Consider the following 22,044-nt stretch of genomic DNA (forward strand, 5'->3'; position numbering starts at 1 on the left):
TAGCAATAATACAAGGAATTCTCATTAAGGAATTTTTTTTATTCACTCAGAAAATTTATTGAATACCTACTATAAGTTAGGCCACATATTATGTGCCAGAGAAATGAAAGTAGAGACATGGCCCTTCCCTCATGCTCAAACAGTACTGTGGCTAAAGACTGAAAGAAGAAAGGAAAAAGGGCTTCCCAGGTGGCGCTAGTGGTAAAGAACCCACCTGCAATGTAGGAGACTAAGGTTCGATCCCTGGGTCTGGAATATCCCCCGGAGAAAGAAACGGCAACCCACTCCAGTATTCTTGCCTGAAGAATCCCATGGACAGAGGAACCTGGTGGGCTACAGTCCATGGGGTCGCAAAGAGTCGGAGGCGACTGAAGAGACAGCACACACGCAGGTGCTAAGAAACTGGAGGCTGCTAGATTGACAATGGAAACTACTTTAGAAAAATGGTCTGAGGAGACTTGCTTGCGAAGACAAAAAGTACCTCCCAGGTGGGAAAATGGGTGGCACCAGATGAAAGGCTGGAGTGAAAGTTTAGTCGCTCAGTCGTGTTGGATTGTAGACTACCAGGCTCCTCCGTCTACAGGATTTTCCAGGCAAGAATACTGGAGTGCGTTGCCATTTCCTTCTCCAGAGGATCTTCCCAACTGAGGGATCGAACCCAGGTCTCTCACATTGTAGGCAGACTCTTTACCATCTGAGCCACCAGGGAAGTCCCTGGAGAGCAGGGCCCAAGGAGGAGGCATGAGTTGAGATGTTAGACAACATAGCCTGGCAGGCCATAGCAGTCAGTTTAACTGGATAAATTTGTGGCAAGCCCAGTGCTAACATCTGGTACTAGAACTTGGGACATATACTTCAAAGACAAAACTGCTTAAAACAGCCCTTCAGGCTTTGGCCCCTGGTACATTCCATTCAGTGGTCTCTGCAGTTCCCTTCCCCCAGTCGCACCCCAGAGGCGCCTCGGGCCCCGAGCCAGGGTGGAGTCCCAGGCTCTCGCCTGTGCTTGACCTTCTCCGCCACCAGAGGGCGCTGCAAGCAGCTCGTCCTCCACTAGCTGCTCTTCCCTCGAATAAGGAGTGGACTAGGGGAGCGAGGCGGGCCGCGGAGCCGCTGTTGGCTCTGGGCTGTAGGCGAGGGCGTCAACGCTAATGTCTGCCGCAGCCCGAGGAGAACACAAAAAGTACGTACAAGCTGCAAGGCCCAGCCCAGGCTTCCACGCACATTCGGCGCGCGCTGCTCCCACCCTGCCTTGAGGGGGCGGAGCCCCGCCCTCGCCCCGCCCACCCCAGCTCACGCGAACGACGCCGCGCCCCTGAGGCCCGGAAGCTCTCGCGAGCCGGCGCGCGCGCTCTCGCGTTTCCGTCCACGAGGTTTCCTCGAGGTTTCCCCGAGCAACGGCGCCGCTGGGCGCTCACGTTGCTTCCGGGATTCCCGGACTGGCGTTGCTCTGAGGCGGCTACGCGCGCGCTGCTCCGGCCGTTCCCCGCCCCGAGGCGCGCTGGTCTCCCGGGGCGGCCTCAGCCATGTGCTCGTTAGCGTCAGGCGCTACCGGTGGGTACCCCGACTCCTCAGCGCGCAGGCCGCGCCGCCGTGGGGCCAGTGAGAGCCCCCTTTTCCCTCTGTGTCCCTGTTGGGGCGGAGGGGCCCAGCGGAGAGGGACGGGGAGGTGCGCGGGGGGGGGGCCGTCCGGGCCCAAAGCCTTCTCTCCTCCCTGCCCCTCGTGCGCCCGTTTAGCACTGGTGTCCGAGGCCGTCTGACCGTTTGCGTGTGCTAGGCGCCGCGGAGGAGGACCCGCCAGGCCTGTCAGACAGCGGAGATGAAGCCAGCTGGGAGGATGAGGACGACGCGGATCTCCCGCACTCCGAGCAGCAGACCCCCTGCCTGTTCTGTGACAGGTTCGTCCATCTCAGCGCCAGGCTAAAGCCCAGGGTGGCCGAGCCACGTGGGTTTTCGTGGCCGGTTCAGCTGGAGTCTGTAACCCAAGTGGCTGCCCTGGAAATGTGGAACCCATGTTTGGGAGTGAGGGTTTGTCCAGAGGGAGGAGCCATGAACTGGAAGCCAGGTTACACTATTGGTCTTCGACGGGCCTTAGTTTCCCCTTGTGTAAAAAGTGTTCTGGACTGGATCTGTGGTTCCCTGGTCTGGTTGTCACCTAAAATACTTAAAAAGAATAACAGATGCTAAATTTTGCACCTCCGCCCTTCTAAATCAGGGTTAGTGTCTAGGAATCTGCTTTTTAACAAAGACACTGTCTGAAGGGATTCTAAAGAATAACAAGGGAGTCACTAAACTAGATTAATCCCTCAGAATCCTTCCAGCTCTCCCTTTCTATATTTGTTTGACAAGTAGAAAGTTTTTCAGGTGTAAATAGTTCCATTTGAACCATTTAAAGAATCACCTTTGTTATAGGATCCCCACCTGTTGAAGGTTAAGGAAATTGATGCCTTTTTCGCTTTGAGAGAAAGACATTGCAACACCAGTAACTTGTTCAGAGTTGCAGAGCTGTGGTTTGTCTTATATCCAAAACTGTTCTTTCCATTTAAAATTCTGCCTCTTCATCTCAACAGACTTTGACTTTGGCTGCTTCTCTGGGCAAGTGGAGATCAAAGAGGACTGATTGCCATTGACTAGTATTACTTGAGTAAACATTTTACTAGTTCCCCCTGAGTTTGGGTATGCTGCTGATTGATGGTATATTAGCTTCTCTTGATTTCCTCAGTTTCCACGTGTAGCCTCATTTGGATAAATAAGGGATGTGTGCATATACTCTAGTCACAAAATAATATTTATTGAGTATCAGGGAGGTGCTTCTTTGTGGTAGGCTTCGTAAATACTACAAAAATAACCTGTCTTGGTAAATGTTTATTTAAAACTGCTGCCTATGTGCTAAGCATAAAGATGTGTCTCTCTTGTAAATTCCTAACTTATTGTACATCCTTCAGATTTGCAGATAACATAATAAAGAAGCTTGGGCCTCCCAGTGTCTGTAATGCAAATCCTTGTGGAGCACGATAAGACCACTTTTTAAAATATTGCATTTTGGAAATGTGCCAGTTATAAAATTACATTTTATGCTTTATTTCTAAAAGATGTTTGAGCTGTGCCAGTTCACAGCCTCTGAAAACGAGAGTTGATACTTTGAGGAAAAAAGAGTCTTACATGGGGAATGTTCATGTCTTGAGAGAGAGAGATTATCGAAGGGATTTCTCTCTCTCAAAAGCTTTGTGATAAATTCATTGCTATTGTTTGGCAAGTTAATCTTGACTTTTAAAGGATAGTTTGTTTTATGTGTAAAGTGGAACTCAGAAGTACTAATTCCCTTTAGAAGTGCTGGGATCCTCTTTACAGGTGGTTTTTATTATTATTAATTGGAAGTAAAACTGGAAACTTATAGAGTGAGGGGGAAAAGTTTATATCTGATTAAGTATGAAATCAATACTGAGAGTTGTTAGGGGACTATTCCATGAAGCTATTGCTTGGTTTTTCAGGTTATTTACATCTGCTGAAGAAACATTTTCACACTGTAAGTTGGAGCATCAATTTAGTATTGATAACATGGTTCATAAACATGGTAAGTATTTTTTAGAATAAAGAAAATTTTAGTAATGAAATTCAAATTCAAACTTTGTTTTTCCACATCTCTTCTTTTTCTATGAAAGTCTAATAGAGTGAAACATATAGTAACAGTTTATGAAAATAAGGTGTTTTTGGCAAGTGGCTTTTGAGGAAAGATTAATAAGTCATTCTTCTAGATAAGAGTCACTCTTTTTAAGCTTAAATTGGCTTCACAGCTAAAAAGGAAAAAAAACACCCTTGGCACGTGATTGCCTTTTAATCATTTTAAGAGAAGGGGGGAATATTAGAATTAGGGAGAATAAGGGTAAAGGTGGACTTTGGAAAAGGAGGCAGATCATTATGAAAAAAGACAACTTACCAGCTCAGAGCATAACATAGACTTCAGGGCATAGAAGATTGAGTTTTATAAGGAGTTCGATAAGAGAGTATGGAAGTAGAGAGTGATAAAGTTAAGGTGGTAGCCAGAGGTTCAGATGATGATTCTGTTCTAACTTGGATCTGCTGTTGCTGTTAAGTCGCTTCAGCCGTGTCCGACTCTGTGCGACCCCATAGACGGCAGCCCACCAGGCTCCCCTGTCCCTGGGATCCTCCAGGCAAGAATACTGGAGTGGGTTGCCATTTCCTTCTCCAATGCATGAAGGTGAAAAGTGAAAGTGAAGTCGCTCAGTCATGTCCGACTCTTGAGTGACCCCATGGACTGCAGCCTACCGGGCTCCTCCATCCATGGGATTTTCCAGGCAAGAGTACTAGACATACTTAAAGCCTTCTACTTTAAATAAATATTGAAGAGCTACAGTATGGTACTAAAATTAATTCAGTAGAGAATTGACTTTTTGGTCCCTGTATTTACTAATAACTAGAAAGGACATTACTGAAGAATAGCAAATAGGCAGATTTTAGGTCTTAGATATACAGTTATGTTTGTGAACCGTAAGTTCAACCCCAGCTATTTTTGTAAGACAAAGTACTGTTTTCATTGTTTTTTTATATTTTATATTTCTAATGTGCCTTTTTAAATTGGAATCATGTTTAATATAGTTTTATGTTTTCACTTATCAAATGGGGGTTTTGTATGTTATGCATATGAAACACTTTCATATGCCAGTATGTTCTCATAATAGTCTTTTGCCAGGGCTTTCCTGGTGGCTTAGCGGTAAAGAATCTGCCTGCAGTGCAGGAGGCACAGGAGCTGCATGTTCAATCCCTGGGTCGGGAAGATCCCCTGGGGGAGGGCATGGCAACCCACTCCAGTGTTCTTGCCTGGAGAACCCCACGGACAGAGAAACCTGGAAGGCTGCAGTCCATAGGGTTGCACAGAGTCAGACATGAGAAGTGACTGAGCACAGCACATGTTCTCGTAACAGTCTTTCTCATGACAAATAATAATTGGTTGGACATGCTATTTGCTCTCCCTTATTTTAAATGCTGCTTCATTTCTGAAAAGATGAGAACCAGATAAAAGCCTTATTGTTTTTTCATTTGTATCATTTAACTTAATGTAAAAGCTAGTACATTTTATATACTCTGTGTTTGGTAGATACTATAAAAATTGGGAAATTAGAAAATTTGGCTCTAGTGTCAACTGCCAAATACTTGGTAAAATCTAGGGCCTAATTTTCCTTATTGATATTTTTCTGAGAAGAGTAGAATTCTAAAAATTCCCATTTTCTAGAAATGCAAGGAAGGCGTTCAGAAATTTGTCATCTATGGCTTTTGTCTCACCAGAGAAGCATCTCTGGAGCAAGTCAATGAAACAAAACTCATGTTGAAATACGTGAATTTTTTTTTCCCTTTTAGGACTTGAATTTTATGGATACATTAAACTGATAAATTTTATTAGACTTAAGGTAAGATGGTAGCTTAATTTACAATTTCATTTAAAACCTAAAGAAATACTGCAGTGATTATCAGTGCACCCATTTTTAAGAGAATATGAAGAGCTGCTGTATAAGGAAGTGTTTTAAATTTGACACTCATCATATTGGAATCCTGGACATTAGGAACTAGCACAACACGTAGCACCAGGTAAATGCATGGTGCTTACATACATACACAAGTACTGTACTTAACGTGTGGTACCATACGTACTTACCATGCTTGAGTATGGTTTTTAATTGCATGTGAGAGATGAATCAGTATTATGTGGCAGAGTAATTCAGTGTCAGATAAAGAATACAGTCTTTCTGTAAAAGCAGAAATTTCTGATTTCTAGTGTGATTTTTTTAAGTGCTTTGGTTGCTCTTTTTTTGTTCTGGTCAGTTGATATTTATATTGCCATTTCCCCCAAATCCAAACAGTATAAAACTGTGCACTGAAACAATTAAGCAATCATTCAGTCAAGTTAATGAAATGGCAGGTTGACACAGGTTCATTTTAAATAGCAATTGTGTGTTAATGTAGACATGCTTTCCTTTTTTGTTTAATTTTCTTTTGGTAAGGGGATTGTGTGATTATGTGCAGTGAAAAAATATGCAATTGGTTTTACTTCCAGAATCCTACAGTTGAATATATGAATTCCATATACAATTCAGTGCCTTGGGAGAAAGAAGAATATTTAAAGCCAGTATTAGAAGATGACCTTTTACTTCAATTTGGTAAGCTGAACATACAGCATCTACTTTAAAATAGGGTCATTTGTTATGGCAGAATAGTGGTTAGGTTTTACAGGAGATATGTTACGTCCTTGATTCTCGAAAGACCTTTTGGGTAGTTGGTTTCAGTAGGTAAGTTAAGTCACTTGAAAAGTGAGTCACGCTAACAGTTACCAGGGAGGGCTATGAGCTTGGGATAAACATTGTGTACAAGATGTTTGGAAACATAGGAAAGTTTAGAGTAATTTTTAGTTGGCAGACTAATTTTTAATATAACTCAAATTGACAACTTTTAAATCTAAATTAAAAAATTTAAATCAGATATAATATTTAATAGATTTAAGTAAATTTAGCAATATTTGCTGTTTTTACCTCATCATCAGATAATTGACTTTTCTTAAGATATCTAATTTACAGAGCTGTTGTTTTGGTGCAGAGCAGACTCCATGCGAATTCTCATGGCCTTTCCCATGTACACTAACTCTTAAGCCTGCCTTGTGGCAGGTTCACTCATTTCTTGACTGTAGCTTTCTTTCTGAGTTATTTGCTCTGTGCTTTGGTTCATTCCTTATTGAACTGGAATCTTGTGAAAATTCATTTGGCTTCTTAATTGTCCTTTATAGATCTAATTTATTGGAGTTCATGATTTATTATTGTTATTTTTTAATTTATTACTTTCTTTCATGTTTCTCTGCCAGTTGGGTGACATAGAGGTTTGCTGTCTTTAGACCAGCAAGACTGTTCTAAATAGATACGTACTTTCACAGAGAGTAGTTGGACAATATATATTTGAGCAGTTCTCTGATAAGTGAGAACTGTGGGAAACCACTCCTTTCCTTAAGTGCCATTAACGGGAGTTGTATGGCAGTGCGATGCTGTAGTTAAGAACCTTAAAGTATGATTCAGGGACTGAGTGACCCTGGACAAAGCACTTATGCTTTCTGTTTTTAAGTCTTCATCTGTAAAATGAGAACTGGGGCCAGATTTCCAAATTTATTTCTAATTCTAAAATTTGGTGAGGCCTAGGTTGATCCTTTCTTGTTTTTATAACCCCTCTTAAATTTTATTTTCTCCTCTGAAGTGACCAGAGTGATCTCTTTGATACATGACAAAGTGCCCTCTAGGTGTTCTTCATGACACCCTAAGCTCAAATTGAACACTCACAGGTTAAAAGTAGTATGTTAAATTCTTTTCAGACCTAACAAATGAGTCCTTCTTATAAAGAGCCCATAATCTAATAGTAGGTATGTTTTGTTTTTGAGTGACTGTCCTGTGTATTTTATTAATAATATATGGTGGAATGTAGTAAGTTTCATGAGAAGTAGGAAGAATAGGGCAGTTCAGAAGAGAAAGCAATTACTCAGATCAATAGATACTGAGTGCTGTGTGCTGATGACAATGGATGCAGACCAGTATTGAACGCTTTACTTTCCAAAGGTATATAAATTTCATTCAGCCTTAATTTTAATTTGTAAAAAGGAGATAATGACACCTGTCTTACAAAATTGTTGCAAAGATAATGCATATTAGCACAGTACCTGTCAGGGTAAGTGCTTAATGACAGAGAATTTGTTATTACTAATAAATAGATGGACAAGGCAATGGCACCCCACTCCAGTACTCTTGCCTGGAGAATCCCATGGACGGAGCAGCCTGGTAGGCTACAGTCCATAGGGTCGCTAAGAGTCGGACACGACTGGGCAACTTCACTTTCACTTTCACGCATTGGAGAAGGAAATGGCAACCCACTCCAGTGTTCTTGCCTGGAGAATCCCAGGGATGGGGGAGCCTGGTGGGCTGCCGTCTATGGGGTCGCACAGAGTCGAACACGACTGAAGTGACTTAGCAGCAGCAGTAAATAGATTCTAAGGAGTTAGATGAAGAAGTCATGACTGAGATTTGGAAGAGTTAAAGGGCCTAGGGAAGGAAGTGGACCTTGAACTGGCTATGCTCACTGTGTACTGTTTGCATCTCTCAAAGGATCTGTGGGCTTCCCTGGTGGGCCCGCTTTAGGACTCCATGCTTCCACTGCAAGGGGTGCAGGTTCAGTCTCTGGTTGGGAAACTAAGATCCTGCAGCCAAACAAAAAAGCCTTAGAAAGGATCTGTGCTCCTGGCCATTGGTGGAGCGAGATGGAAGAGAAGGTCTTCATTCCCCTGACTCCTAGCTTGGTGACCGACCTTTTCACCTCCACTGCCCTTCAGTAAATATGTATTGAGCATCTGCTTTGTATTTTGGCTTTTGAGGATATAAAGATGACTAAATTTAAAAAGATGACTAAGAAAATAGGCAATGAATGTCTAGTGTAAGAGGGGAGAAGTAACTATATGATGGAGAAACCTGTCAAACACTACCATAGCCAGGTAATCCAGGTTAGCATCGTCAGTAATAAGTCATGTTGATAGTATAAGCCCTTTGTACGATGTGATGAAAATAACACTTTACTTCAGTGGTCTTCCCTCCAGACCAGTAACCTGAGTATAACCATGAAAAGCCATCAGACAGACACAAAGTGAGGGACATTGCACAGAGTGTCTGGCCAGTGCTTCTGAAAACTGTCCATGTTGTTAAAAACAAGGAAAGCCTGAAAAGCTGTCATAGACAAGAAGGGTTTAAGCTAAACACGTGTAGTATCCTGGGTGAAATTTTGGAACAGAAACAGGACATTAGGGAAAAACTAGTGAAATCTGAGTGAATAAAATGGAGTTTAGTCCATTTTTTCTTTTTAAATATGGTATAGTATTTGAAACATATTCCACAAGGGATTAATATCCTTTTCATATAAAAGGCCTCTTAAAAATTAAGGGACAGAGGATCAAACAATTGATGGAATAATAGGGAAAGATACGTGGTTGGACTGTAGACCAAAAAAAGGTATAAAAATAACCCAACAACAAGTTACCATTTCTCACTTCTTAGACTGGTAAAGATTTTTACAGTACGACGGCACAGTCTGTTGATGAGGCTGTGGAGAGATAGGCATGTCATACACTGCTGCTGCTGCTGCTAAGTCACTTCAGTTGTGTCTGATTCTGTGTGACCCCATAGACAGCAGCCCACCAGACTCCTCTGTCCCCGGGATTCTCCAGGCAAGAATACTGGAGTGGGTTGCCATTTCCTTCTCCAATGCATGAAAGTGAAAAGTGAAAGTGAAGTCGCCTAGTCGTGTCGACTCTTAGCGATCCCATGGACTGCAGCCTACCAGGCTCCTCCGTCCATGGGATTTTCCAGGCAAGAGTACTGGAGTGGGTTGCCATTGCCTTCTCCAGTGCATGAAAGTGAAAAGTGTTTCCCAGTACCTAACAAACCTGAACATGAACTTTTAAACTGAGCAGTTTCTCTCATAAGAATTGGTCTGGAAGATACACCTCCAACACTCTGAAAATACATAGAAAACATGGTTATTCATTGCAGCATTGTAATTTCACAGTGTTGAAAACAACCTAACTGTCCATATATGGGAGAGTGGTTGAATAAACTGTGGCACGTCCATACTACAGAGCAGTATTCCTGTATTACAGAGAATGAACTGAGCTGGTGCAGAATGCTGTCCAGGACATTCTGTCTCTTTTGTTGTTTTCGTTTGTTTTTTGTAATTTTTTGGTTGCTCTCTGTAGCATGTGGGATCTTAGTTCCCTGAACAGGGATCAAACCTGCACCCCCTGCATTGGAAGCACAGAGTCTTAATCATTAGACTGCTAGGGGAGTCCCAAGATGTAGTGTCAAATGAAAAAGGCAAAGCTCAAAAGAATATCTAGTATAATACTCTGTGTAGGGAGAGATTTGAGAAATGCTTATGGGTCTGCTCATTTTTGCGAATGAAATACAGGAAGCATAAACTAGAAATTGAGATTGGTTACTTACTTGGATTTGTGAGACAAGGATGGAAAGAAGAGAGCAGAGACTGATTGGTAACATGAGGGAGTGACACCTTCACTGAATATATCTTTGTACAGCTCTGACTCTCAGGACTGTAGTCATGTTTTTTATAGCCTTCATATAGTTAAAGAAATCAGCAATGATGAGTCTGAATGGGTATGAGGGTGGTGTTGGTGTGAGGTGGAATGCAAGCACTAACAGATGAACTGAACTGTAATACAAAGGAATAATGTAACCCTACTGCAGAGAGAGGGGAGGAAAAGAACTACGTGAGAGCTTGACTGGATGTTGTGCTGAGGCTACAGATAAAAACAACTGCATCAGTGCTGTAATCCAGTAAGAAAAGGGGTTTCTTGTGGGGGGTGCTGTGTGTGTGTGCACACGCGCATCAGTGCCGTAATCCAGGAAGAAATGATGTGTGCATCAGTGCTGTAATCCAGTAAGAAAAGGGGTTTCTTGTGGGGGGTGCTGTGTGTGTGTGCACATGCGCATCAGTGCTGTAATCCAGTAAGAAAAGGGGTTTCTTGGGGGGGGTGCTGTGTGTGTGTGCACACGCGCATCAGTGCTGTAATCCAGGAAGAAACGATGTGTGCATCAGTGCTGTAATCCAGTAAGAAAAGGAGTTTCTTGCAGGGTGTGTGTGTGTATATATGTGTGTGTACTCAGTTGCTCTGTCATGTCCAACTCTTTGCGACCCCGTGTTCTGTAGTCTGCCAGGCTCCTCTGTCCATGGGATTTTCCAAGAAAGAATACTGGAGTGGGTTGCCATTTCCTTCTCCAGGGGATCTTCCCAACCTAGGGATTGAACCCATGTCTCCTGCATTGGCGGGCAGATTCATTACCACTGGCCACATGGGATTCCCTTCTTGGAGAGTATGGATTACCAATTCTGACACTATTTTCGCATATGCCAGAATGGAAAAAGTAAGTTAGTATGGATAAGAACCAGGTTTCTCATTGTTGGAGAAGGAGAATGAATTGAAGGATGAAATAAATCTTGTGATGATAGATGAGAATCAGAAGTACAAATTCACAGTATTTCTTATATAGACAGACAGACACAGAAATAAAGATGTGTGTGCATATAGACAGATACAGAAGTATAGATGTGTGTGGGTTAGTATAACATATTTATATATTGTCTAGCTCTGCTGAAAGGGCCTAGAAAAATGTCAGTAGCAGTGAGCATCCCTTGTGTTCAGACCTTGATTTACAATCCTTGATTAATATAAGGTGCCAAGGGTCCTGAGAGAGGTGATTGATTTAGTGATAAGGCAGGGAAAGTACAAGATAAACCTGGGACATCTTGTTCCAGAAAGTAAGGAAGTATTTAAGAAAAAGTGAAAAGAGACTTACCTAAAGAACTCAGGAAACCAACCTGAAGGAGCTCCTAATGGCCAAAACTAATGGAAGAATTTGATTAACACAGAAAAGGACAGTGTTCAGTTTTAACCCTTAGGATAATATAAAGTGAAAGTGAAGTCGCTTCATCCTTGTCTGACCCTTAGCAACCCCATGGACTGCAGGCTACCAGGCTCCTGTGTCCATGGGATTTTCCAGGCAAGAGTACTGGAGTGGGGTGCCATTGCCTTCTCCGATGCATGAAAGTGAAAAGTGAAAGTGAAGTTGCTCGGTCGTCTCTGACTCTTAGTGACCCCATGGACTGCACCCTACCAGGCTCCTCCCATCTGTGGGATTTTCTAGGCAAGAGTACTGGAGTGAGGTGCCATTGACAAAACTGGAACGGCTTCAATGCAGAAACCAAGGGGTTTCCAATGCCCATAGATAAAGATTTGCCCAAGCAAATTCTAGAGAACATGTACATAATTTCAAGAAGTGAGCTGCATGTCCATGAATTCATACTGACATGAATAATCAAATAAATGGGAAGAAGTAGCTCCACTTGAGCGTTCAGTTCAGTCGCTCAGTTGTGTCCGACTCTTTGCGACCCCATGAATCACAGCATGCCAGGCCTCCCTGTCCATCACCAACTCCCGGAGTCCACCCAAACCCATGTCCATCAAGTTGGTGATGCCATCCAACCATCTCATCCTCTGTCATCCCCTTCTCCTCTTGCCCTCAGTCTTTCCCAGCATCAGGGTCTTTTCAAATGAGTCAGCTCTTCTCATCAGGTGGCCAAAGTACTGGAGTTTCAGCTTCAACATCAGTCCCTCCAATGAACACCAGGACTGATCTCCTTTGGGATGGACTGGTTGGATCTCTTTGCAGTCCAAGGGACTCTCAAGAGTCTTCTCCAACACCACAGTTCAAAAGCATCAATTCTTCGGCATTCAGCCTTCTTTATAGTCCACCTCTCACATCCATACATGACTACTGGAAAAACCATAGCCTTGACTAGACGGACCTTTGTTGGCAAAGTAATGTCTCTGCTTTTGAATATGCTATCTAGGTTGGTCATAACTTTCCTTCCAAGGAGCAAGTGTTTTTTAATTTCATGCCTGCAATCACCATCTGCAGTGATCTTGGGGCCCAGAAAAATAGTCAGCTACTGTTTCCCCATCTGTTTCCCATGCAGTGATGGGACCAGATGCCATGATCTTAGTTTTCTGAACGTTGAGCTTTAAACCAACTTTTTCACTCTGTGCTTTTACTTTCATCAAGAGGCTCTTTAGTTCCTCTTCACTTTCTGCCATAAGGGTGGTGTCATCTGCATATCTGAGGTTATTGATATTTCTCCCAGCAATCTTGATTCCAGCTTGTGCTTCATCCAGCCCAGCGTTTCTCATGATGTATATATCTGCATATAAGTTAAATAAGCAGGGTGACAATAGACAGCCTTGATGTACTCCTTTTCCTATTTGGAACCAGTCTGTTGTTCCATGGCCTAAGTGTTGCTTCCTGACCTGCACTCAGGTTTCTCAAGAGGCAGGTCAGGTGGTCTGGTATTCCCATCTCTTTCAGAATTTTCCACAGTTTATTGTGATCCACACAGTCAAAGGCTTTGGCATAGTCAATACAGCAGAAATAGATGTTTTTATGGAACTCTCTTGCTTTTTTGATGATCCAGCGGATGTTGGCAATTTGATCTCTGGTTCCTCTGCCTTTTCTAAACCAGCTTGAACATCTGGAAGTTCACGGTTCACATATTACTGAACCCTGGCTTGGAGAATTTTGAGCATTACTTTACTAGCGTGTGAGATGAGTGCAATTGTGCGGTAATTTGAGCATTCTTTGGTATTGCCTTTCTTTGGCATAGAATTTCTATTAATAAATGTTGGAGGAGAGAGACAGAAAATCAGCATTAGGCAAGTAGGCAGTAGTAACTTGCAGAGAATAGCCACCCATGGATGCTAAGATTAGTGGGTGAAAACTTAGGTGGGTGAGATAGGATTTGCATAGCTCAAAGTATCTCCCCTGAGAAATTTGTTACAAAGGAGATGTTAACTTTTGTGGAAAAGCCAAGCAGACCCCACCACAACCGAGTGATCAAGGTTAACATCACCAGTAATAACCTTATTGACATCATGAACCCCTTTGTGTAATGCTCTGAAGAGACAGCATTGTTTCTCTGTTGTCCTTGCCCCAAATGTATAACCTCATTCCAGTAGTGGAAAGCTCATCAGACAGTCCCAGGCTGAGGGACATTGTACAAAATTACTGATGAGTGTTCTTCACAAGTGTCAAGATAGTTATCGGGCACATTATTCTATAAATGGGTCACAGTGCTAGTATTTTTCTTCAGATCTTTTATGTCTTTTTGGAGTTTTAAAAATCTGCCCGTATCAATTGTTGATTGAGGTATATTTGAATCCCTGACCGTGATTAGAGGATTTTCTGCTTTTACCATTAATTGTGTCAGCTTTGGCTTCATGTATTTTGAAGCTGTCTTGTGAGATTTATTCTCATAATTGTTAGGTCTTCGTGATAAACTGACTATCTTTTGTGGTTGTTTCCAGCTGCCAAGATGGAGTGTCCAGGTGATTTGAACTTCCTCAGATAGAGTATAGATGTGGCAGTTCTTCCTGAGTGTGGTTTAGGACTTTGAATTAGACTGTTTTGGTATACTGTAGGTATGAATGTTAATGTTTACTGAATCCTTTCTCATTTTCAAAGCTATACACTTAACCTTTAATTTATAATTATCTGTGTGCAACTGGCCTGTTATATCCAGGAGTTGTACATCTTTGGATTCAACCAACCTTGGATCAAAAATATTCAGGAAAAAAAATTCCAGAAAATTAAAAAAAAAACTTGAATTTGCTGCCCAGTGGCAACTACTTACATTGTATTTACAACTATTTGTATAGCATTTATATTTTACTAGTTACTATAAGGACTCTAGAGATGATTTAAAGTGCTAAGTGTAAATTGCCATTTTATACAGGGACTTGAGCATTTGTGGGTTTTGGTACCTGAGGGAGGTCCTGAAACAGAGCCCCTGCAGATAGCAAGGGACAACTGTATTATTAATACTTAAAGTTTTTATTCTGACTAACTTATTGCAGCAGAAAGCAAAACAGAGAAACTAGCTGAAACAAGTCAATTTCTTTGTTCGGTTCTTTAACAAGGTGGTTTGCAAACAGTTCAAAGAATTTTGAAGAGAAGATACACAATGAGAGTTGTAGTAGGAAGTAGAGAAATGGTACACCATCCTTTAACAGTTTGGCAGTATTTTGTTGCTGTTGTTAATTTTGGGTGAATTAAATAGTGGATGAATCGGTAGTTTTTAAAGCAAAGAGTCAGTATTCTGCCATACTGATTATCCTGCACTGCTTTTATAACAAGTTCAATTTATACGTTAGTCTTTAAGTTATATAATATTGTGAATTTGTTAAACTTAGTATTTTGTCCTAGCTCTAAAGAATTGTTGCAAGTAAAGACTGAATGGGGAAAAAAAAAGTCCTCTTTCCCTCAGTGCTGCTCTGAGGAGACAGTATAATACCTGCATTGTTTTTATTGCTTTAGGTTGATGTGAAAGTTAATTAGACTAGTCAATGGACATTGAAGTTCTATACAACTCACTAGCTTCGTATATTAATTTCTGTTTTCAGAATTAATGATTTGCATACATTAACTTCTATAGCAGAAGTTACTAATTTACATATAGTGAAATTAAATTTAAATCAATTTTTAATAATATTAGGAATTAGGATATTTAACAATATCAGCACTAAGGCAGTGTATAGATTGCATACCACCTTACCCAAGATGAAAAACTTAGTGAATGTACAAAATTCCTTACCTCCATTGTGTTCTTAAGGAATATCCAAATGTAATACCTGTTTTTCTACAGGTAAAGACCCAGAGACTAGAGGTGGCCCTCTGTGATGGCAGGACATGGGCTAGAAAGGCAGGAATGGGTTTGAATCATAGTTCCCTCATTAAACAGCTGTATGACTTTGGGCTAGTCAGTTTCTCTGAAATTTATTTTTCCCGTGTCTTAAAACAGGGATAAATGTTTATATTTTAGGTTTGTTTTGAAGATGAAATGAGATGTGATACATGAATTTGAAACATACCGGATCAGTAAATATTAGAACTTTTTTTCCTTCTACTTTTTTGCTTTGTCCTGGGTTTGATTCAGTGCAATTACTGTTTGTTTGTGTGTTCAGTTTAGCCAACTAGTGAAAAACTTAGACTAATAGCATGTTCTTTATAAACTCAAAACAATTTGGATATTAAGTATTTAATTAAATGTACTGATTTTTCTCAGTTGGCTGCATAATAGGCACTTAGTATATATTTATTTGTAACACATGTATATGTGCTTCGTTGTTATAAGATGGCCTGAAAATAATGTCCATTTATTTTTTTAGATGTAGAAGATCTTTATGAACCGGTCTCAGTCCCATTCTCATATCCCAATGGGCTCAGTGAAAATGCGTCTCTTGTTGAAAAATTGAAACACATGGAAACCAGGGCACTATCTGCTGAAGCTGCATTGGCTGGAGCACGTGAGGACCTGCAAAAAATGAAGTAATTTATCAATCTTACAGAAAATTAATGGTTTAGATCCCCCAAATAATACAGTTCAAGTGGAATAAAGTAAAATATTTCATGTACTAGAAAGCACAGTGTAGATATTTAATTTTAGTAATATTGAGGATATGCAGTATTTTTGTACATTGTGGCTACAACTAATTAACATAAAATTCTATTCTCATATACTTCTATATAATTACTTTTATATTAATGGTAATTGTCCTCAGGAGTGTTTTCCTCTTGAGTGCTTTTGTTCCTTAATACTACCTTCTTTCTAATAGCTTTCTCCACTTTACTTTTCTTCTCCTGGGCTTTTTAAAGTATAGGGATTAGTACTTTTTAGACTTGGGGAAAATACACAGTTGAAATATTTGTTTTTAAAGAATCAAGTGATAATTATGGTGAAGTATGTAATCAGAAAACTAGCTCCATAAGATGGTTTTCTACAGTGCGTAAATTAGCATTCTGCTGGCTTAGTACTTGTCAGAATTTAACGTGTATATATAGATCACCTGGGTAACACAATAAACTATAAATTCTGATTCAGGAGGCCTTGAATAGAGTCTGAGATTCTGCTTTTCTATCTAGTATATATACCTCCAGCTTAACCTGTTAGATTTGTAAGTTGGTTGCTACTGCCTGAGTACCCATTTGCCAGAATATCCAGCAGGAAAAATAGTCAAGCGAATTGTAGTTTCCCTTCCCCTTTTCTGATATTTTATGCTGAGTAACCTAGTAACCAACAACTCTTTTATCTGCTTCTTTACACTTCTTTCCCATGTATACGTTATAGGTTCCTGATGTGTTGTGATCAGAGAGGGAACTGAGTTAGAGCCTGAGTGGATGGTGTTGGTGTGTGTAAATAATTTCCAGTTTGGATTTGCCCATATAACCCTTCCATGATATAATAAGATTTTGGAACAGTAGAAAAGTGAATATGAGTCATAGTATGCTTATTTTGTTGGTCGAAAAGGATCAACAGCCATAATTTGCAGTTGCCTATGCTTTTGTGGTGCAGAAGGAATGCTTCCAACTGGGTTTGAATGTGCCCGTTGCTTAAATTCCAGCAGGGGGAGCTTTTCGTTGCTTAAGGTAGAGCGTGATTTAGAGGCTCATCACACTCCACACTCCCCTCCTACCTCTGCCTCAGCCTTTCCTTTTTTCATGGTCCAATAAACTTGTCTCAAGGGTGTATTTCAAATTGATTACAGACAATTTGCTCAGGATTTTGTGATGAACGCAGATGTCAGAGCCTGCCCGTCATCTACCACTGCCATTGCAGACCTCCCGGAGGATGAGGATGGTGTTTATTTCAGCTCCTACGGGCATTATGGGATACACGAAGAAATGCTTAAGGTTAGAAAAGAGCACAGATGTGCAAAGTCCGTACTGAAGAAAAGATAGAGTGAAACTGGTTCTTAACACACATGCTGTGGTAGAACTGCCTTTTTCTTTTTTTTGAGAACTGCTTTTTAGATCTTTTTGGTACTTGATAGCTCATCTTACGTTGAAAAGATTATAGAAGCATCAGAATTACTGTAAATTCTACTTAAGATCATCATTAATCTTTGTTGTGAGATTACTTTTGCTTAAAATAGAACAATGGGAAAAATTGCTAATTTTAGGTTTCTCATGAGCAACTTTTAAATAGGAAGAAATAAATTCTGTGTTTGCCTTTTAATGTGTGAAGGAGAAATTAGTGTTTTAATTAGCAGTACTGTCATTAGTTTAGGCAAAGAATAATTCTTTGGTACAAAGTTAGTTGTAGATAATTCTCACAGTTATAGCATAACTTTTTTAATTTGAAATCAATGATAGAATTTCCTAAGTCGGATCAGAGACTTGAACTTGGTTGGTTTTAATTTTTGTAATGGTAATGTTTATATAAACTATAAGTAGATTTCTAGCTGTACCTGGTATAATAGATACATTTTATCTTCTATTATAAACTATAAAATATCAAAGTGTAATTTTTTAATTTAGTAAAAGTGAAAATATCTAACAAATAGTTGGAGTTTAAAAATTATTGAAAATTTTCGATGTTTATCTCTGTCAAGTTTAGATGTCACTACCTTTTTTTTTCTTTCTTTCTTAAAACCAACAAAAGAAAAATTCCCTTTTGAATCCTTCCTCAGAAGATTGATTTATTTTACGGAAGCCTGAAGACTGTGTTCTTTGAAACATACCTATTTAAAATAACCAGGAATATTTAATAACATGTATATATTTTGTTGAGTCAGTTTTGCAGGATTGCAGAGTTGGAGGTTTGCTGATTAACAGTAATTGTAATTATTTGGAGTCTTTTAAAGCAATGTCATTTCATTTCTTCACTAATGACTTGTCACGGTTGGTTGTGCTTTTTGTTGTTACTTGGGTAGTTGCATAGGATTGCAAATAACAGTTGTAAGTAATAAATTATTTTAAGTCCAGGATGAATTTATTTAAAAGAAATGGACATACACTGTTTTCCTCATTAAAATTAATTTTATTGTGTCTAGAATATTTTCTTTAAAGGAGTTTTTCTTTGCCCATGTTTGTCATTTTAAATCACCCCATCAGTTTCAATGCCATGAACCTTTAATGCTTTTGATAGGGAAATTGTATTGGATTTTTCAGACTGGTAAGTTACTGAGACTCCTAGAAGATAGTACATCTGAGTGCTCTTGGTTCAGTCATCTGGAAAATCCAGTTTGGACTTATTTCCAAATCTCTCTCCTGGACCCTTGTAGCTATATTTCAGTAACTAGAGGATTTCATACCTGATAGAGTGTCTTTAAGTCCTTTTGATATACATTAAGAAGTTCCAGCTGAAAGTTCCCAGTGCTGTCTTTTTCTTTTAGATCTGGAATCACTTAAGAATTCTTATTAATATAATTTCCCATGCCTTAATTCCCCTTAGCTGATATATAGTATAACCACCTCTCCTTGTATCATAGGAAATATGGATATAGTTCATTCAAAAGACTGTCCATTTTATATTTTGCTGAGTTACATACTGTGGGGAAATATGAAATATTGCCTTATGTCACACAATATTTCTTCTGTTTCATGTCAAAACAATTCTTAGCACATACAATTTGTTCAAGGTTGTGCTACTACCAGAATCTCACATGATCTTTACAAATCATTTAAAATTGAGAAGCCATACATACAGGACTTGTTTTTATGCTTAGAATTGGCCTTGCTTTTATAAAAATATTATTTGGATATTTTGTTGCTTAGTCTCAGATACAATATTTTAATGACACTATTTTGGATATGCCTTATTTAGTGATTATAAATAAGGATAGTTTGTAATCTTATTTTTTAGAATCAAGATGAAGGTAACTTTGAATTCCAGAGATGTAGTTGATCCCAGAATAGATGACATGAACTTTCAAAATCCTTCGCCACTTTATCTTTCCTTTGTTGCTAATGTTTTAAATCTGAGATGTATCTCTCTCTCTCTCTCTGTTTTTTTCCCCCCAAGAAAAACATTGTTTATCCTGGTGAACATTTATCCAAACTATACTACCATTAAATAATTTTTCTTTACTTCATTTTCCTCCTTGTATTTGTAGCTGACTCAGGTATTCTGTCCACCTTCATGAGCCTGTATTTTAAAACATGCTGTTACTTATATCGGTAAAATTTATAGTATATAATTTTTCTGTTGTCTTTAGTCTCATACTTAAATTTTTAAAATATTTGTAGGAATAATTGCATGACACCATGTATTAGTCTTAAAAGATTATTTTGCTTCCTCATATTGAGAAGCAGAAGAACCTCTTGTTCTTTTGTGTTTCTTAGTTTTAATAGGTGAGTGCAAAAGATTAGTTTATTTTTGTTTATTACCTTATTTTGTATTGAACAGTTGTAGTCTTTTGTGACTGAGCGACTTCACTTTCTCTTTTCACTTTCCTGCATTGGAGAAGGAAATGGCAACCCACTCCAGCGTTCTTGCCTGGAGAATCCCAGGGATGGCGGAGCCTGGTGGGCTGCCATCTCTGGGATTGCAGAGTCGGACACAACTGAAGCGACTTAGTAGTAGTAGTAGAATAAATTTTTAGGAATGGTTTGAGGCTTGTCTTTAATTTGTTTGGATTTTCACATTCAGTGGATTTTCCTCTCAAACATTCATTTATTAAATCAAAGCTCTGCTATGTCCAAAGCACTGTGTTTAGTATACTTTGAATTTCATTGCACCAGGGTGAGCATATGAGTGAAAGCAAATGGATGTGTAGGAAGAGCTGGATGAAGGGTTATGGTTGAACTGAGCAGCAGCGCATGGACTTAGGACAGGAGTTGGGGTGCTAGTGATTAAATTAGAGCAGTGTGATTGGTGAGAGCTTTCTGAATGGCTGCCTTCTTGACTGATGTGTTCACCCTCTGTGGGTTTTGTTGTGTCAGCAAAAATCACTGGTCATAGTGTAAGAGGAGTATAAAAATAGTAAGAATGTATGAAATGGTATTTTTTTTAAAGATTTGTAAAATTAATTACTTAATAGTATGTTTAAATTAATTTGAATATTAGATTCTAATAATCTTAAAATACATAAATTTAATAAACCTGATTTAAAATTTTGTTTGTAAAGCAGTTAGAACTAATACTATCATAAAACATGGAATTAATTATGGAATTCCCCCTGTAAAACAGCTTCTAATTTAAGACTTAGATATCTTTTTTTTTTAATTCCAATATTGGCATGAACATGGTTTTGTCAGGGATGTGAATGGTATAAATGTTGTAGTATTTGATGTTAACTACTTTTTACCAAGTGTGAAATTTAAAATTCCCGGTTTGAGATATTTTTATCAGACTCGTTTTACTCCCTTAGCAACTGTGCCCTTATTGCTTAATTTGCTGTCAGTACATGCCTCAGCTGAGGTGATTTAAAAGGGAATCGGCACTCTTCAGGAACCAACATAAATGTTAACGTTCAGTGCCTGCCTGAGTTACAGGTCATGTGAGACTCTGGAGTGAAGTCTCATAATGTGGGCTGTAGGGCTCCAATGATTTACTTTTAGGCTTATAGGCTTTTAAGCATCATTTCCTACTACAGACAGTTCTAGAAACAAAACAGGATTATAAACCACGTAGGTGCTGATTGACGACTTTCTTAGAAAACTGTACTCGGTTTAGCTTCATTTTTCATTGCTGCTGCTAAGTCGCTTCAGTCGTGTCTGACTCTGTGCGACCCCATAGACGGCAGCCCACCAGGCTCCCCCGTCCCTGGGATTCTCCAGGCAAGAACACTGGAGTGGGTTGCCATTTCCTTCTCCAATGCATTAAAGTGAAAAGTGAAAGTGAAGTCACTCAGTCATGTCTGACTGTTTGCAACCCCATGGACTGCAGCCCACCAGGCTCCTCTGCCCATGGGATTTTCCAGGCAAGAACACTGGAGTGGGTTGCCATTTCCTTCTCCAATGCATGAAAGTGAAAAGTGAAAGTGAAGTCGCTCAGTTGTGTCCGACTTCGCGACCCCATGGACTGTAGTCTACCAGGCTCCTTCATCCATGGGATTTTCCAGGCAAGAGTACTGGAGTGGGGTGTCATTGCCTTCTCCGTCATTTTTCATTATGTAACTGTAATTTTCACATCTGTCTGTTTTGTCTTTTTTCTCTCATATTTTAACCTAGTTCTATTACAGGGAATCAGGCCCATTAGTATTAATCATCACTTGGAGTCTTATAGTGATGGTGCACATCAAGACAAAAATATGTACATTTTTAAGAACTTAGGCCTTATTTGACTTTCATTGATGTTATTAAATGTTTTCTTTGTGTGTTGTTGCTGTTACTGTTCTTATTTTCTGTTTGAAAAAATATTTATTTGTCTGTGCTGGATGTTAGTTTCACCACACGAGATCTTTAGTTGTGGTTTATGGGATCTAGTTCCCCCACCAGGGATCGAACCTGAGACCCCTGCATTGAGAGCTTGGAGTCTTAGCCAGTGGACCAGAGGGAAGTCCCTATTATTTTCTTCTAGCAAAAAAGGATTAAACATGGGTTTCCAGGCAAAAAGTAGCTATAGAAATGTATGTGATAATTAGCAGATATCTTCCTTAAAAAATTT

General features: G+C 39.7%; 1 protein-coding gene across 7 annotated transcripts in view; it reads left to right on the forward strand.

The window, feature by feature from the left end:
• Positions 1 to 207: 207 nt before the first annotated feature.
• PRMT3 (protein arginine methyltransferase 3) overlaps positions 208 to 22,044 on the forward strand; it is a 153,342-nt gene continuing 131,505 nt past the window's right edge. Inside the window, exons 1-7 of one of the 7 annotated variants that reach the window (XM_055581347.1) lie at positions 208 to 1,551; positions 1,775 to 1,895; positions 3,489 to 3,571; positions 5,374 to 5,423; positions 6,068 to 6,170; positions 15,824 to 15,983; positions 17,201 to 17,345. In XM_055581347.1, coding sequence (XP_055437322.1) covers positions 1,524 to 1,551; positions 1,775 to 1,895; positions 3,489 to 3,571; positions 5,374 to 5,423; positions 6,068 to 6,170; positions 15,824 to 15,983; positions 17,201 to 17,345 — 690 coding nt within the window. In that variant the 5' untranslated portion in view covers positions 208 to 1,523. Of the gene's footprint in view, positions 1,552 to 1,773; positions 1,896 to 2,567; positions 2,692 to 3,488; positions 3,572 to 5,373; positions 5,424 to 6,067; positions 6,171 to 15,823; positions 15,984 to 17,200; positions 17,346 to 22,044 lie in introns of those variants that run through there. The other 6 variants (XM_055581348.1, XM_055581346.1, XM_055581352.1 and 3 more) reach the window with 6 other exon arrangements.

This window comes from Bubalus kerabau, chromosome 5, assembly GCF_029407905.1.
Source record: "Bubalus kerabau isolate K-KA32 ecotype Philippines breed swamp buffalo chromosome 5, PCC_UOA_SB_1v2, whole genome shotgun sequence".
Lineage (NCBI taxonomy): Eukaryota > Metazoa > Chordata > Mammalia > Artiodactyla > Bovidae > Bubalus > Bubalus kerabau.